Source organism: Gymnoscopelus microlampas, assembly GCF_963454915.1.
Source record: "Gymnoscopelus microlampas genome assembly, chromosome: 5".
In the NCBI taxonomy this organism is placed as follows: domain Eukaryota; kingdom Metazoa; phylum Chordata; class Actinopteri; order Myctophiformes; family Myctophidae; genus Gymnoscopelus; species Gymnoscopelus microlampas.
Genome location: NC_139942.1, coordinates 52,204,508 through 52,219,017, shown reverse-complemented (window position 1 = coordinate 52,219,017; position 14,510 = coordinate 52,204,508). Strand labels below are relative to the sequence as shown.

The 14,510-nt window shown below is 42.5% G+C and overlaps 1 protein-coding gene across 1 annotated transcript; it reads left to right on the top strand.

Annotated features, from left to right (window-relative positions):
* Positions 1–896: 896 nt before the first annotated feature.
* On the top strand, positions 897–9,803 carry LOC311045175 (extracellular calcium-sensing receptor-like; the record flags this gene model as incomplete). Its single annotated transcript, XM_084056986.1, has 10 exons — positions 897–1,010; positions 4,196–4,326; positions 5,194–5,485; positions 5,927–6,013; positions 6,180–6,449; positions 7,157–7,360; positions 7,962–8,237; positions 8,363–8,590; positions 8,671–8,794; positions 8,890–9,803. The coding sequence occupies 10 exons, from the start codon at positions 897–899 to the stop codon at positions 9,801–9,803; spliced, it is 2,640 nt and encodes an 879-aa protein (XP_083913112.1).
* Between the last annotated feature and the right edge of the window lie 4,707 nt (positions 9,804–14,510).

The window sequence follows — 14,510 nt, the reverse complement described above, 5'->3', positions numbered from 1 at the left end:
GGTTATGACTTTTCTCTAATCATTTGAATATAAATACACTTGTCTTTAATCAGCTGGACTGAGGTAAACAGACCTAAAATGGGGAATCAAGGTTTCAATTGTGTCACTAACTTGTACAAGCAGCAGCAACATGTTGATGGGACGTGAAATAATACAATAAAGTAAAAACACACAATGAAAAACATACAATAACTATAAAATACTAATGTCATGTAAAGAAGAGTAAGGGTCTTGTCCTAGATGGGTCCAGTAGCTTATGTTTTAGCAGCAGTTTCAAAAATATGCAGCCATAATGTGCTGATAATATATAGGATAACGGCAGTCTATTTTTTTAAATGTTTTGGTTTCTATGAGTGACTGACAGAGAGACCCATTAGCACAGCGGCCCGTAACCCTAACATAACATTACCTTACCCTAAACACCAGCATCAGTATTGTGGGGAAAGCTTTCGCTGAAAATAAAATAGCAAATAGAAATTTCAACGAAACTAGACTAAAATGTTAGTGAGGGACTAGTGGAGAAATCTAATGGAACTAAAAGACAAGTCATTTTATGTTTGGGTGTTGCGCTCTGAAAATAGCAGATCTACAAGCTCACAACGCGTCGCACTGCTTGTTGATCGGCTGTTTTCAGCATGCAACCAAGTGTAAACTCAGCCATTACGACGCCATCAGGCACCGGCAAAATACATTATAGTGGACTAAATCAACTGTAGATTTAGTCGACTAAAACTAGACAAACATTTCAGGTGACTAAAATATGACTGAAACTAAATGGAATGTTATTCAAAAGACTATGACTTAACACTAAATCAAAATTTGCTGTTAAAATCAACACTGCCAGTTGGTCTCCAATCGGACCCTTACTGATTATGCCGAGCTGATGGAAGCCGGTGATGCTGCAGCTGCTGCCTTCGGCACGCCTCAAAGAGCAACAGCGATCAGACGAGCAACAAAACGACCAAGGGCCAAATGATTGCATGGCCCCGTGGACACGCCACGCCACCACCGTAGGGATTGCCATTTTCAACCAGGAAGTCCACCCCCCGTGTCCCCCGCCTCGCCGTCAAGGGACATCCCCATTAGTTCAGTGCAGTTCTCGCCCTGATGAAGACCTGATAAATGGTCGAAACATGTTGGCATTTTTTTTTTACAGGATACGCTTTCTGTTTTTAAATTTACCTCCTCTCCTCCATATTTCTTTTAGTGCTCGGTCTCCTCTTCCTTTTTGGGACATTCCATAGTGTTTCAACAGATCTAGGAGGATGAGGTTAGAGTTGGTCTTGTCCTCGGGTATATACTGCCCTTTTGTTCAAGGAGACAAAAGGCAGTGCCAGTTTCATCCCCTCTGCCACTAGGCTCGGTAATTAACATAAACTCATTGTTGACCTGGCATCCTATAGTGTGTATTGTTTCAATGTACAGATTATTGATTTTTTTTAATATTCTGCTGTTAGACTGATGATAGGTTCTTGGTTTACTTATGATCACACTTGCAAAGAACCATCACATGGTATGGAGCAGAATCATAAATAGACATAAATAGATCTATACATTTCTACTAAAATGGCTGGCAGTAGGCTTGAGACATTTGGGACAGTAGTATTCACACAGGTTCGATATCTGCTCTGCCCCGGGGACATATATCTCCATATATGGGCATGAAAGCGAGACAGGTAGACAGACAGATACAGATATACCCATATATGAGCACAAAAGTCCAGGACACAAGGCATGGGGTTTGATTGTATTACCTACGGTTCAGGAGTTTTAGGCAAAATGTGAAGTGGGCTGTCCATGAGGCCAAATAGAAATATTTTGGGCAGAGGTTCTTTCTTGACCTACCTAGTTAAATGGTGCAATTATATGTGCATGACATTCATACACCGATGGCGGAGGAAACCATGCAAGGCACCAACCTGCTCATCAGGACTCAGGAGTAATTAGGCGTTCAGCGTCTTGCTCAAAGACATTTTGACACTAACTCTGGGGGAGCTCGGGATCAAACTGGGAACCTCACGGTTGCCACTCGGCCGCTCTACCAGCCACTCTACCCCTGAGCCACTGCCGCCCCTAGTAAAGTTGCATGCCAATCGGATCGGTCCAGTGGTGCCGGCGATCAGCTAGTTTTGGAGGGAAAACATAGTCGCCTGCCTTCGGGCCGGGCGGAGAGGGGACAAATCAAAACAGCTGATTTAGCGAGGCATTGACCCATGTGATATTTAATTAGTATTATTGCGTGGTGTTGTTTGTTAAAGGCTTGTTGCTTTTACATGGCCTGTTGATATGTATCTAAGACCTGGGTTAATTAAAAACAACATGTTTGTGTGTTTGCAGCTGCCTGGCAGATGGACTGTCATCTGGGAGTTGACGATGCCTTTAGGCTTCACAATCACACTTGTTTTCACACACCTCAGCCAAGTTAACTAGCTCTGTGGTTGTCAAAGTGTGGTTCGAAGACCCCCAGGGGTCCTTGAAGCTCCATGGAGGGGTCCCCAGGAAAATCAGTTCAACCACTTTAACCCGCATTTTCTAATTTGAAAATAGACGATCTACAAGCTCACACATGTATCTTGAAAAAAATCTGAGACATTTTGGAATATTTTTGAAACATTTTAACAAATCTTGTGCGGGGGTCCCTGGCATAAATCCATTTTCAGATGGGGGTCCGTGGACAAATACATACATTTGGGAGTCCTGGTCTGGACATGAAACTGGGTAACTGGCTAATAACAACCCTTTTAACATCCTAATCCTCTGCTATTTTGTGTTTTCCGTCGCAGTCACCACAGCAACCTGATGTCTTTGTCTTCCAGGAGTGTTGCATCATGGGCCTCTAGGCCTGTGAGAGGTTGTCACTCAGAACATGCTGTCACCTCTACTGTCATTTCTGCTCATTTACAAAAGCTGTTTATATATTTAGTTCAGAAAATGAGGATAGTATAGAGGGAATTTAATTGTAAGCGTGTCTGTTTGCACAGACCACACTAAAGCACACGTGTCCTCCAGTTATAAGAGATAAAATGTGGAATTCTCTCCATAATGAGCTAAAGGGTTGTACGGATATTTTTTTTTGAGTGAGGTCTGTTATTCTAACGCCACCCTGAGGCCAAAATGTAAACTTAGTACTGTATGTGTATGTATCTTCAAACCACTTTCGTCCAGGTGGGGGCAAGGGGCTGTTAGCCGGACTCAAAGGGTTAGGATTGAAAGGTTATCGAAAGGGGGGTCATCCCTATGTTCCCTGGGTTCTATGTTCCCCACTTACCTTAGGGTTATAGGTTTAGGGTTAGGGTTAGTGTTAGTGAGTGTCATTATTAAATTCTTCAACAGCATTTAATCTATATGGATGAGTAAGGCTAAAATAATAATGGAGTTTTTTTTTTTGCATGTCAATGAGTTACTGAGTTAGGGTTAAAGGCGTAGTTCACCCAAACAATTACTTATTTTCTATCAATTACACACCCCATGAAGCATTGAATTAATGGAGATTGTTTTGTTTTTGTCACATTCTTGAGCCAATAATTTGATGATAATAATAAAGATGCTAATGCATCCGGTAGGAGACACAAAGGAGACTCTTTGTGTCTCCTACCGGAGACAGAATGTCACATTTCAAGTTTTCAAATGTGTGCAGATCTTTTGTAAATAGCAGATCTACAAGCTCAATGCGTCGCATCGCGACGCATTGTGAGCTTGAAGATTGGCTATTTTCAAATGGCCGAAATGTATATATATATAGGTGGTTAATGTAAGTTTTGTAATAATAATCTACAAAAAATCTACAAAGTAACTAATAACTAACGTTTTCAAATAAATGTAGTGGAGTGAAAGTACAATATTTGGATCCGAGATGTAGTGGAGTAGAAGTTAAAGTATTGGAAATTGGAAATACTCAAGTACAAATACCTCAAAATTGTACTTAAGTACAGTACTTAAGTAAATGTACTTAGTTACTTTCCACCACTGCCCTTTGGGAGTACCTGTAAGGGTGCGGGTCTGATGACTCAGCGGATGGCACAGGGGATGGCACAGACAGCCCTGTGTATAAATGTTAGCAACTGGACAAGCAATTTGGGGACGGGTCAGACAGAGGAGGACGGTCATGAGGGCTCCTCTGTGCTTGACGTTGATATTGTTCTCCTCCTTCTCTCCTTTGTCCTCCTCACCTTCCTCTTCTTCTTGTGAGTTACAGGCACAGTTTAATCTCAACAGAATTCACAAGGCTGGAGACTTTGTTCTGGGTGGTCTGTTCCCCATCCAGACCACCTCTGTCTTCCCTGAGCTGTCCTTCTCCTACAAGCCCCAGGACACCACTTGCTACGGGTGGGTATCACAGAACACAACAGTAAGCAATTCAATTCAAACTTTCATTCCAGACACACAGGGGGTCCATATAGTACACACAGATATCACACAACAAATAAATAACAAGATTGTTTGTACATACTGTATTATTGTTTTCCCCCTGCTTTTTTTGTTTTGCTTTTGTTTGTACATAATATAGTAATATTCTTTTTTTATCTGTATTTTTTTTTGTGATGATATTTGAACTGTTGGTGCCACTATATATGACTATGAATTGAATACCAAGGACCTCAATGGAAACAAGATCGCAAGGACTTTTTTGAACGGACGTTTTTTAGACAAAGTATTTTAAATGTAACTGTGCTGTGCTCTCTTTACATTTTTGCCTTATAAAATCAATCAATCAAACAAACAAGAAAACATCGAGCTTGTTTTCATAGATATTATTACCATAAGGAGTAGTTGCATATATTCATACAAAGATAAATATTAGTGCAGGGGTCGTCAACAGGGTGTCCGGGACCCCTAGGGGGTCCTCAGAGCTACTATAGGGGGTCCGCCAATTCTTTGTGTGATAGGATTTAGTTTTTTTTACATTAACCACCTAGAACCCTAGAATTCCTTTTCTGAGGGGAACATTAGCCGAAAATAGCAGATCTACAAGCTCTCAACGCCTCGCGCTGCGAGTCGTTGAGAGCTTGTAGATCGGCTATTTTTGGCAAAGAGGCTAGAGGTGTAGAGGGAAAAAAGAGCAGCCTCTAAGTACTTTAAAAAAAAAATACAATATAGAGTAGGGGGTCCCTGCTTCATCTCTCTCTCAGCTAGGGGGTCCTTGGCCTGAAAACGTTGAAGACCCCTGTATTAGTGGCATTTTTTGTCTGTCAGTTTTAACATTCTAGGATTCAGGTGGGCCCAGACCATGGCCTTTGCTATCAATGAGATCAACAGAGACCCCAGGCTGCTAGCCAACGTGACCCTGGGGTACAGTCTCTACGATGCCTGCTACACGCTTGGCGTGGCGTTCCGCGCATCGTTGTCCATGGCCAGCGGGAGAGAGAAGCACTTTGACCTGGACGAGAGCTGTGTCGGCTCTCCTCCGGTGCTCGGCATCGTGGTCGATCACTCGTCACATTCTATCGCCATCTCTAGAATATTGGGTTTGTACAAAGTTCCCATGGTAAGACTTCTCCTTGAACACCCTTTTGTATTATGCTTAGTTTTGGTTATTTGGTTATACAAATAATGATAAACGATGTATATTGTTGTTAACATATGTTAACATATGTATAACTAAATGCATTTGAAATTAAATAAAAATGCAACTTTTCAGGATTCCAATTCAAAAATAGCAAAAATAGCAGATCTACAAGCTCAAAACGTGTCGCGCTAAGATGCGTCTTGAGCTGGTAGATCTGCTATTTTTGCTACATTGTGTGACATAGAATGGCCCGACAGTTGCCCACTCCTGATGTAGATGAATGAAAATGGTTTCAACATGGAAACAATATGACGATTATGCAAAGCAGTTGCGATGATCAAAAAAAAAAGGTGATTAGGAGATTACATAATAATTGTGACATAGGCCTTATGCTCTGCTTTGTTTTGTGCCATTCTGCAGGTCAGTTACTATGCCATGTGCTCCTGTCTGAGTGACCGGGATCAGTTTCCTTCCTTCTTCAGGACCATCCCCAGCTCTGCATCCCAGGTGACCTTAAAAGATGTGTTCCATGTTCGGAACTGACTATGTCAAAAGTGAATGATTAGACTTTTCTTTCCTCCAATATGGAATCTGTGTAGGAGATTCATTGATTTACCACTATGTGCAGAATCTATCCTATAAGCACTTCTCCTTCCATTCTTTATCCAATCAGATACGAGCTATGCTCCACATCATGAGGCGGTTGGGATGGACCTGGGTGGGAGTGCTGTTTAGTGACGATGACTATGGTCACGATGCCGCCCGGATCCTCCAGGCCGACCTGGCCCGGTCCGGTCTGGGCTGTGTGGCCTACGTGGAGGTGGTTCCCTGGGACGGCGACCCGGCCGAACTCCAGAGGATCGTCGCCGTGATGAAGAAATCCACGGCTCGCGTTGTCATTGAGTTCATATACGGGATCAATGTGGTCCGTCTGCTGGAGGAGGTTGGGTATGATGCATAATTATAAGGAATCTGGAATGACATTGAAGTGAAGACATGAAAATATATAAAAATATTTAGTTTGTAATTTAATTGCAAGTACTTTTTTTTTTATTAAGTGAAATGCAATTTCATCCAGGGGCGTCAATTGGGTATTGCAAGGTGTGGCAAGTGCCGTACCTTGGCTCCAGAAAAAAATAATAATATATGAATAGTAGCCTAATGCAGGTGTTTAGACCATTGTGTTTGTATTGACCAATCTTGATTTTGGGGGGTTTGATCCCCAAAATAATTTCCAGGATAGGTGTCCCTTATTTTAATCTCTGGGAGTTGTCGACCCTAACCTTGCCATACCTTAGCTTTTGCTGAACTGACACCACTGAATTTTCACCATTCTTATAGGTTCATAAATGTGTACGGTACCAAAAAATCACACCATTCACAAATCTCACTTTCAATACTAATTGTTATATTGTATTGATATTAAATTGCATTTGTCTTGATAATCTATAGAACAATGGATTATAGCTGTGCTCATTTGCCTTTAGTTTAAATGAATGTATGTCTTTTTTAAATGGTGTTTTAACAAATACACAATACATACACACACACACACACACACACACACACACACACACACACACACACACACACACACACACACACACACACACACACACACACACACACACACACACCCCTAATCAATAGGTGGTAAGGCAGAATGTGACAGGTCTGCAGTGGATATCAGACGTGGGCTGGATGAAAGCTCATCTACTCCAGACTCCTCGTTTTATGCCTCACCTCAGAGTCCTGAGTCTGGCCATCCGTCGTGGAGAGATAGCAGATCTCAAAGACTTCTTGTTAAAAATACATCCTGACAATGACCCTGACAACACCCACGAAAATACCTTTGTGAGTCTAATTCAGTATTTAACCCATTTAAACTTGGACTCTTAAACTCTGTGTATATACTTAAACCATTATTTTATGCTTTGGCTATTCAAAAATAGCAGATCTACAAGCTCATAGCGCGAGTCCCGCGCTATGAGCTTGTAGATCTGCTATTTTTGAAAAATCTTGAAAAGTTGTGCAAATTTATGAAAATATGTTTTTTTTAAAGGGAATATTTTTGACTCAAATCTTTGCTTCTGGGGGTCACTGGAACAAAATATTTTCAGATGGGGGTCTGCGGCCAAATACATATCATTTTGGGGGTCCTTGACATGAAAAGGTTTGAGCACCACTGATATTATACAGCAACATACGTTTTTCAGAAAAGTGTTAGGATTTAGAAGACATTTGTAGAATCCCCAGAAGCAAAGATTTGAGTCACAAATGTTTGCTTTAAAAATATTTTAAAAAAAATCACGATTAAAAGAATGATAGTCAAAGAAAAAAATGACACAGATTCTTTCCCGGTCTAAATGGGTGAAGCAGCAATTTCAAACTGACATAGGGTTTTAAATATTCACAAGGCATTATATTTATTCTTGTTTATGGTGTTATTCTTCAGGTGAGGCAGTTTTGGGAGCACACGTTTGGGTGTAAATTTGCACCCCTTCCGTCAGAGTGGCTGGATGCTGGTGGACGGGTGTGTACTGGACAAGAGGACATAGGAACAGCAGAAACCACCCTGTTGGAAGTGTCTGACCTCAGGCCAGAGTATAATATATACAAGGCTGTGTATGCCCTGGCCCATGCCCTCCATGACATGTTGCAGTGTGTGCCAGGAAGAGGGCCTTTCCCTGGGCACAGCTGTGCCAGTTTGCAGACAATACAGCCATGGCAGGTGTGATATCAATTCACAGTTTACCTGTAAAATAATAATGAATATGTAAATATGTGATATATAGTCAAAGCAGTTGCCAGGCAGTAAGTGTGTATTTGTAAATTTGCTCATCACACCATTTCTAGCTTGTGTATTACCTGGAAAAGATCAACTTCACCACCTCGTTTGGTGATCATGTAACATTTGATGAGAATGGTGACGCTTTACCAATCTATGATGTCATGAACTGGGCGTGGCTCCCAGATGGAAGTGCGAAGGTTCAAAATGTGGGCGTGTTCAAGAAGTCAGCCTCCGGAGAAGAAGAGCTCATCCTGGACGAAGACAACATCTTCTGGAGCTTTGAATCCACAAAGGTCACTTTTTCTAAAGTAGCTAATATTGAGCTCATATGTGTATGTAATTTAGTTTAATACATTGTTCCTTTCCTCTGTAGCCTCCTCGGTCAGTGTGCAGTGAGAGCTGTTCCCCTGGAACCCGTGCGGCCAGAAGGAAAGGAGAACCTGTCTGCTGCTTTGACTGCATTGCTTGTTCTGAGGGAGAGATCAGCAATGAGACTGGTATAGGTTTACATTATGTGGTTATTTTATTTAATAGATTATCTTGAGTGAGGCTGTACTTCTCTGTCCCTTTAATATATTGCCCTCTTTGTCAGACTCTACAGAGTGCACCGGCTGTCCAGAGGACTTCTGGTCCAGTCCCCAGCGTGACCACTGCGTCCCGAAGAGCGTGGAGTTCCTCTCCTACCACGAGGCCCTGGGCATCTCCTTGACAACCATATCATTGCTGGGCACGCTTATGTGTGCCATCGTCTTGGGCATCTTCATCTATCATCGAAGCACGCCCATGGTGCGCGCCAACAACTCAGAACTCAGCTTCCTTCTCCTGTTGTCCCTCAAACTATGTTTCTTGTGTTCGCTTCTGTTCATCGGCTATCCCAGGCTCTGGACTTGTCAGCTGAGGCATGCAGCGTTCGGGATCAGCTTTGTGCTGTGTGTCTCGTGTATCCTGGTAAAGACTATGGTGGTGTTGGCCGTGTTCAAGGCCTCCAAGCCCGGGGGTGCAGACATTATGAAGTGGTTTGGCGCTATGCAGCAGAGAGGAACGGTTCTGGTTCTTACTTCCATCCAGGCAGCAATCTGCACAGCCTGGCTTGTGTCTGCCTCACCAGCTCCTCATAAAAACACACAATATCAAAGTGATAAGATAGTCTATGAGTGTGATGTGGGATCAACGGTTGGTTTTGCAGTGTTACTGGGTTATATTGGGTTACTGTCACTCCTCAGCTTCCTCTTAGCATTCATGGCAAGGAATCTGCCAGACAACTTCAACGAAGCCAAGTTAATCACTTTCAGCATGTTGATCTTCTGTGCCGTGTGGATAGCCTTCATCCCAGCATATATCAGCTCTCCAGGCAAATATGCAGATGTAGTGGAGGTGTTTGCTATTTTAGCATCTACTTTTGGGATATTGGTGGCGCTGTTTGGACCAAAGTGTTACATAATGCTTTTGAAACCCGAGAAAAACACTAAGAAGTCCATCATGGGCCGAGGTGCCACCAAGACGTAGAAGCAGAAATGAAATGATGATACTGAAAGGCAGTGTTGCCAGATGGGAAATGTTGATTTATCGCAAGAATATCGTACTGGAGGCGCTGCCTCCAGTACGATATTCTTGCCCTGTACAGATATTCTTGCCCTGTGTTTACTTTTATTGAGTGTTTTTAAGTGGTTTTATCATGTTTTTATGGTTTTATTGTACTGGAGCTTCCGAGCGTAAGTTTAGGAATACCTAAACAGTGCAGCTAAGTGACAATAAAGTGAATCTGAATCTGAAAAAAAAGTCCAGCACATTGAACAGGATGTTGTGGCATGGTCTAATGGCCAGTCTTGGGCGGAGGTGGAGCGTAGGCCGGGTTGTAGGCGGGCTGGGCAAGGTAGTGTGGCTGTGCGGGTGGTGGTGGTGCATTGGGCTGGGGTTGGGCCGTAGCAGGTGGCTGTAGACTGTGGTAACCAACCTTTTCAAGCCCAAGAGAACATTTTATTTCAACTGGTAAGCCATGATCTACCACTAAAATATATTTAAAAAAAACACTTGTCACGATTGCAATTTCTGAGAGGCTCAATGCATGTGCATACATACAAAGACATAGACACATAGTAGTTTAAATAAGAATAAACACTGATAGTTATATCATCAATTCCTAAATATTAAGAAAAACGATTAGAAATATAAATATTAGGACAAAAATACAATTTTTTACAAAAAACATTTTTTTAATAAAACAAAACACAAAGGACATGACAAAGGCATTTTAACTGACAGCTGTTCAATGTCAATACTGAGGAAAGGGTTTGATACAAAAGCAGCTACTTAACTCATTCATGCCTACCTCAAAAAATCTACGGTCAAATTCAGATTTCAGTTTGTTCAATTGGGCACAAAATTGTTTGGGATGAAAAGCAGTTTTGTCTGTGAGGTTTTGTGAGACCTTCTCAAGATTAGCTTTTTGAAGTAAATTTCCCATTCACTTGTCCGGGCACTAAAGTCACTTGTCCGTGTAAAAATGAGCTCATATGGATGAGATGGAATACATTTAATCATAGAACCATTAGTTTGATTGGTTGTTTAACATAAAGCACAAAAAAATAAAATAAAAACACTATAATGTGACTGTTAAGTTTCTTTTATATATATTTTCTTATTTAGAGAATAGGGCCATTTAAAAACATATTGACCTAAGCTGACCCAAAGAGCTGACCCAAGTAGTTTGGAGCTTCGAAGCTTTGTTCGATGGCACGGGATTTGAACGTAAAAAAAATAAAAATTAAGACTATTATTTTTTTCACTATATGTTTCATTATAATCAAAATAGCCGATCTACAAGCCCACAACGCTTTGCAGCATTACATATTGAGAGCTTGTAGATCTGCTCATCTTCAAAGCCATATGATCAGTGTTGCCACATTTTGTGAGAGGAATACGCAACCAGGTCTATGAAAACAAGCCCAAAAGAAGCGACTATAGGCCACACGAGCACTTCAAACCTATATACATCGGCTATTTGAAAGCCGATCTACAAGCACAACCGGAACCTGCCGAAAATGAAATATCTTTTTTGATTATTTTTTAAACATTTGTTTTGTTCCATTGCTGTCATCATGGCTGTGGCTCTGTTGTAGAGCTACATGATTATGGCAAAACTTATAATCACTATGGGTCCATATTGAGATCAGTTATTTATAATATATATTTATTTATTCTGTATAATTATTTATTTACTATTGTGTAGAAATAAAAGACAATATGTCCCACTCCCAAAACATTACAAATATACAAATATTAATTCAAAAAATTAAAACAAATATGGAATAGCCTAACAAAAGGCAATATAATGTCTGCAGTTACATTATTGCACATAGCCAAAATGCATTAATAATGTTAGGCCTGCCATTCCTTCCTTCCAAGTCACTTTCAGTTTCATTTTAGCAAGACATGCATGCGTGCGCACACGCACGCACGCACGCACACACACACACACACACACACACACACACACACACACACACACACACACACACACACACACACACACACACACACACACAATCAAAGAAAGAAGCGTTTACAGCTGGTAATTATCTTGCACTGCGCATACAGGCTTTTAAGTAGCCTGGTTAACCTACTAATGTTACACCCTCTGACATGGATTTCTAGTTTGGTTAATTCAAGATGACAACGGCAAAGCTTGGTTACAAAGTTAGTATTCCTTCCTTCCTATGTAGCCTACTTGAGACGCAGACAGTGCGTGAGGGGGGGGGGCGAGGGTTCGGGGACGAATGTCAGCTGCGCTCTCTACTGAGAGAGAAGCAGCTCTCTACTCCTCCATTCAAACAGTGTGTTACGAGAGGGACGCGGCCGCTCTACTTCTCCCCACAACGGTGTTTTACCGATTGGATTGTGCTGTTTGTGTATGTCTGCTAAACATTCAGTAATATTTTTTCGCCGTAAGAAATCATTTCTGTGTATTCATTGTCGATGGCTGCCGTCTGCCACCCGGCCCAACCCGCGATCGTCTTAGAAGGCTTTGATGAGCTACCAGTAGATCGTAATCGACTGGTTGGTTACCTCTGCTGTAGAGGATATGCTGGTTGACCGAGTGCATACATTGCCTGGCTATAAGGCATCGGAGCAGGAGAGTAGCCTGGAGCAGCAGCTTACTGATACAGAGGTGGGTAAGGCTGTCCCTGGTAGGCCCCGTAGCCCTGGGGCATGGGCTGGGCTCCATAGCCTGGGTACTGTGTCCCCTGGTAGGACTGTGGTGGCGGTGCATGGACCGTTGGCTGCTGGGGCCACCACAGAGGAGTATGTGTGGTGGTGGCTACAGAACGTAGCTTGCGGTACAAGCAGCAGAAGCAGCAGCAGCAGATGAAGAAGATGATGAAGAAGATGACAACAGCTGCAACAAAAAAACGGTCACAATCGTCCTGTTTATCGCCGTTGAAACGCCAAAAGTCGTCATCGCAGCAGTATCTGTTGCTGCAGCTTCCGCAGCAAAACAATCCCCTGTTGCATGAATGTTCATCATGATAGGATCCAGACTCATCCGTGTAGGATTTACAGTCCTCAGACGCGGTGGGGAGGACGAATACACAGAAGACAGACAGAAGAACACCGGACAGGCCCGCCACCATCATGGCTACTTAAAGATTCCTAAAACAGTCTCACCTGTGTGCCTACGGGAGTGTACTGACGACTGAGCCTGCATGGGAACTACTTATGTTACTTATGGCTGAGTCATCATGGTGACATGACTCATGTCACATGAGGGGATGGTTTTGCTTCCGCAGAAAAAACATCCCCTGTTGCACGATAGTTCATCATGGGATCCAAACGCATCCGTGTAGGATTTACAGTGGCGGTCCTCAGACGCGGTGGGGATGACGAATACACAGAAGACAAACAGAAGAACACCAGACAGGCCCGCCGCCATCATGGCTACTTAAAGATTTCTAAAACGATCTCCCCCCGTGTGTGTACTGACGACTGAACCTGCATGGGAACTCCTTATGTTATGGCTGAGTCATCATGGTGACATGCAGAGGTGGACAGTAACAGAGTAAATTTACTTGAGTACATATTCTGAGGATCTGTACTTTACTTGAGTATTAGATTTCTTTGATACTTATCACTCTTACTCAAGTACATTTTCGATGAAAACAATCCCCGCTGAAATCTGTCGCGCACATAAAAAAACAACCACTCAGTCTGTGTCAGTGCAGACGGGACGGGACGAGACGGGGTGTGTGTGTGTGTGTGTGTGTGTGTGTGTGTGTGTGTGTGTGTGTGTGTGTGTGTGTGTGTGTGTGTGTGTGTGTGTGTGTGTGTGTGTGTGTGTGTCCAATATTGCCTCGTTTAGAAAAAAGAATCCAGCAAACAGCCCGAACAAAGTAGTCCATTGAAGTAGATAGGGACAACTCTTGTTGTCGAGGTAAGCACAACATCTTAGATCCCTTTAGAGCAGGGGTTTTCAACAGGTGGTCCGTGGACCACTTGTGGTCCCTGAAGGTATTGCATGTGGTCCCTGACCATGTTGCAATATGTTTTTTTCTTCTTGTTCCATGGAACAGTGCATATTACCCACCTGGTGACCTATGATGACATGTCAATTTCAGTTTCAGTTTCTGGGAAGTCGGAGGTCAAGAAATTCCACAGAAAAGGGAATCTCAAGAAGGGGAAGTGCACCGGATTGCCTGATTGAGTCATCATTATTAGGAAATGTGGCCATATAATTGTATGTGTCTGTGTAGTCCATGGACCACTGGTTGAGAAACAGTAGGATGTATCATGGAATGCATGCATACAGTAGCAAGTGTTAGCAAAGCACTAATCTTAGCTTTAATCTCACCCAACAAAAACAGTGGTCCCCAGGTTGATTCTTAATCAGGGTGGTGGTCCCTGTTTCACAATCAGTTGAAAACCCCTGCTTTAGAGAGTTTAAAACTATAAATCTCACTGGAGTTTAGTGAGCCCTTTCAGTGAAATGAACTGTATCTTGTATGTGTAGTGGTCACTTTCGACTCACCTGCTTCCACCTCGAGGCCACTCCTCGAGCCATCAGTACCATGGCTTGCCTTGGTTAGCCACCTCTCCTTTTGCTGTGAGACCATCTACACAATCCAGTGCCTTATTGTAGTCGACATGTTGTTTTATTGCCATCTCATCAAAAACAAGGGAAACAGCAGGCTCACTTGGCTTTACCATTTTCCCTAGCTT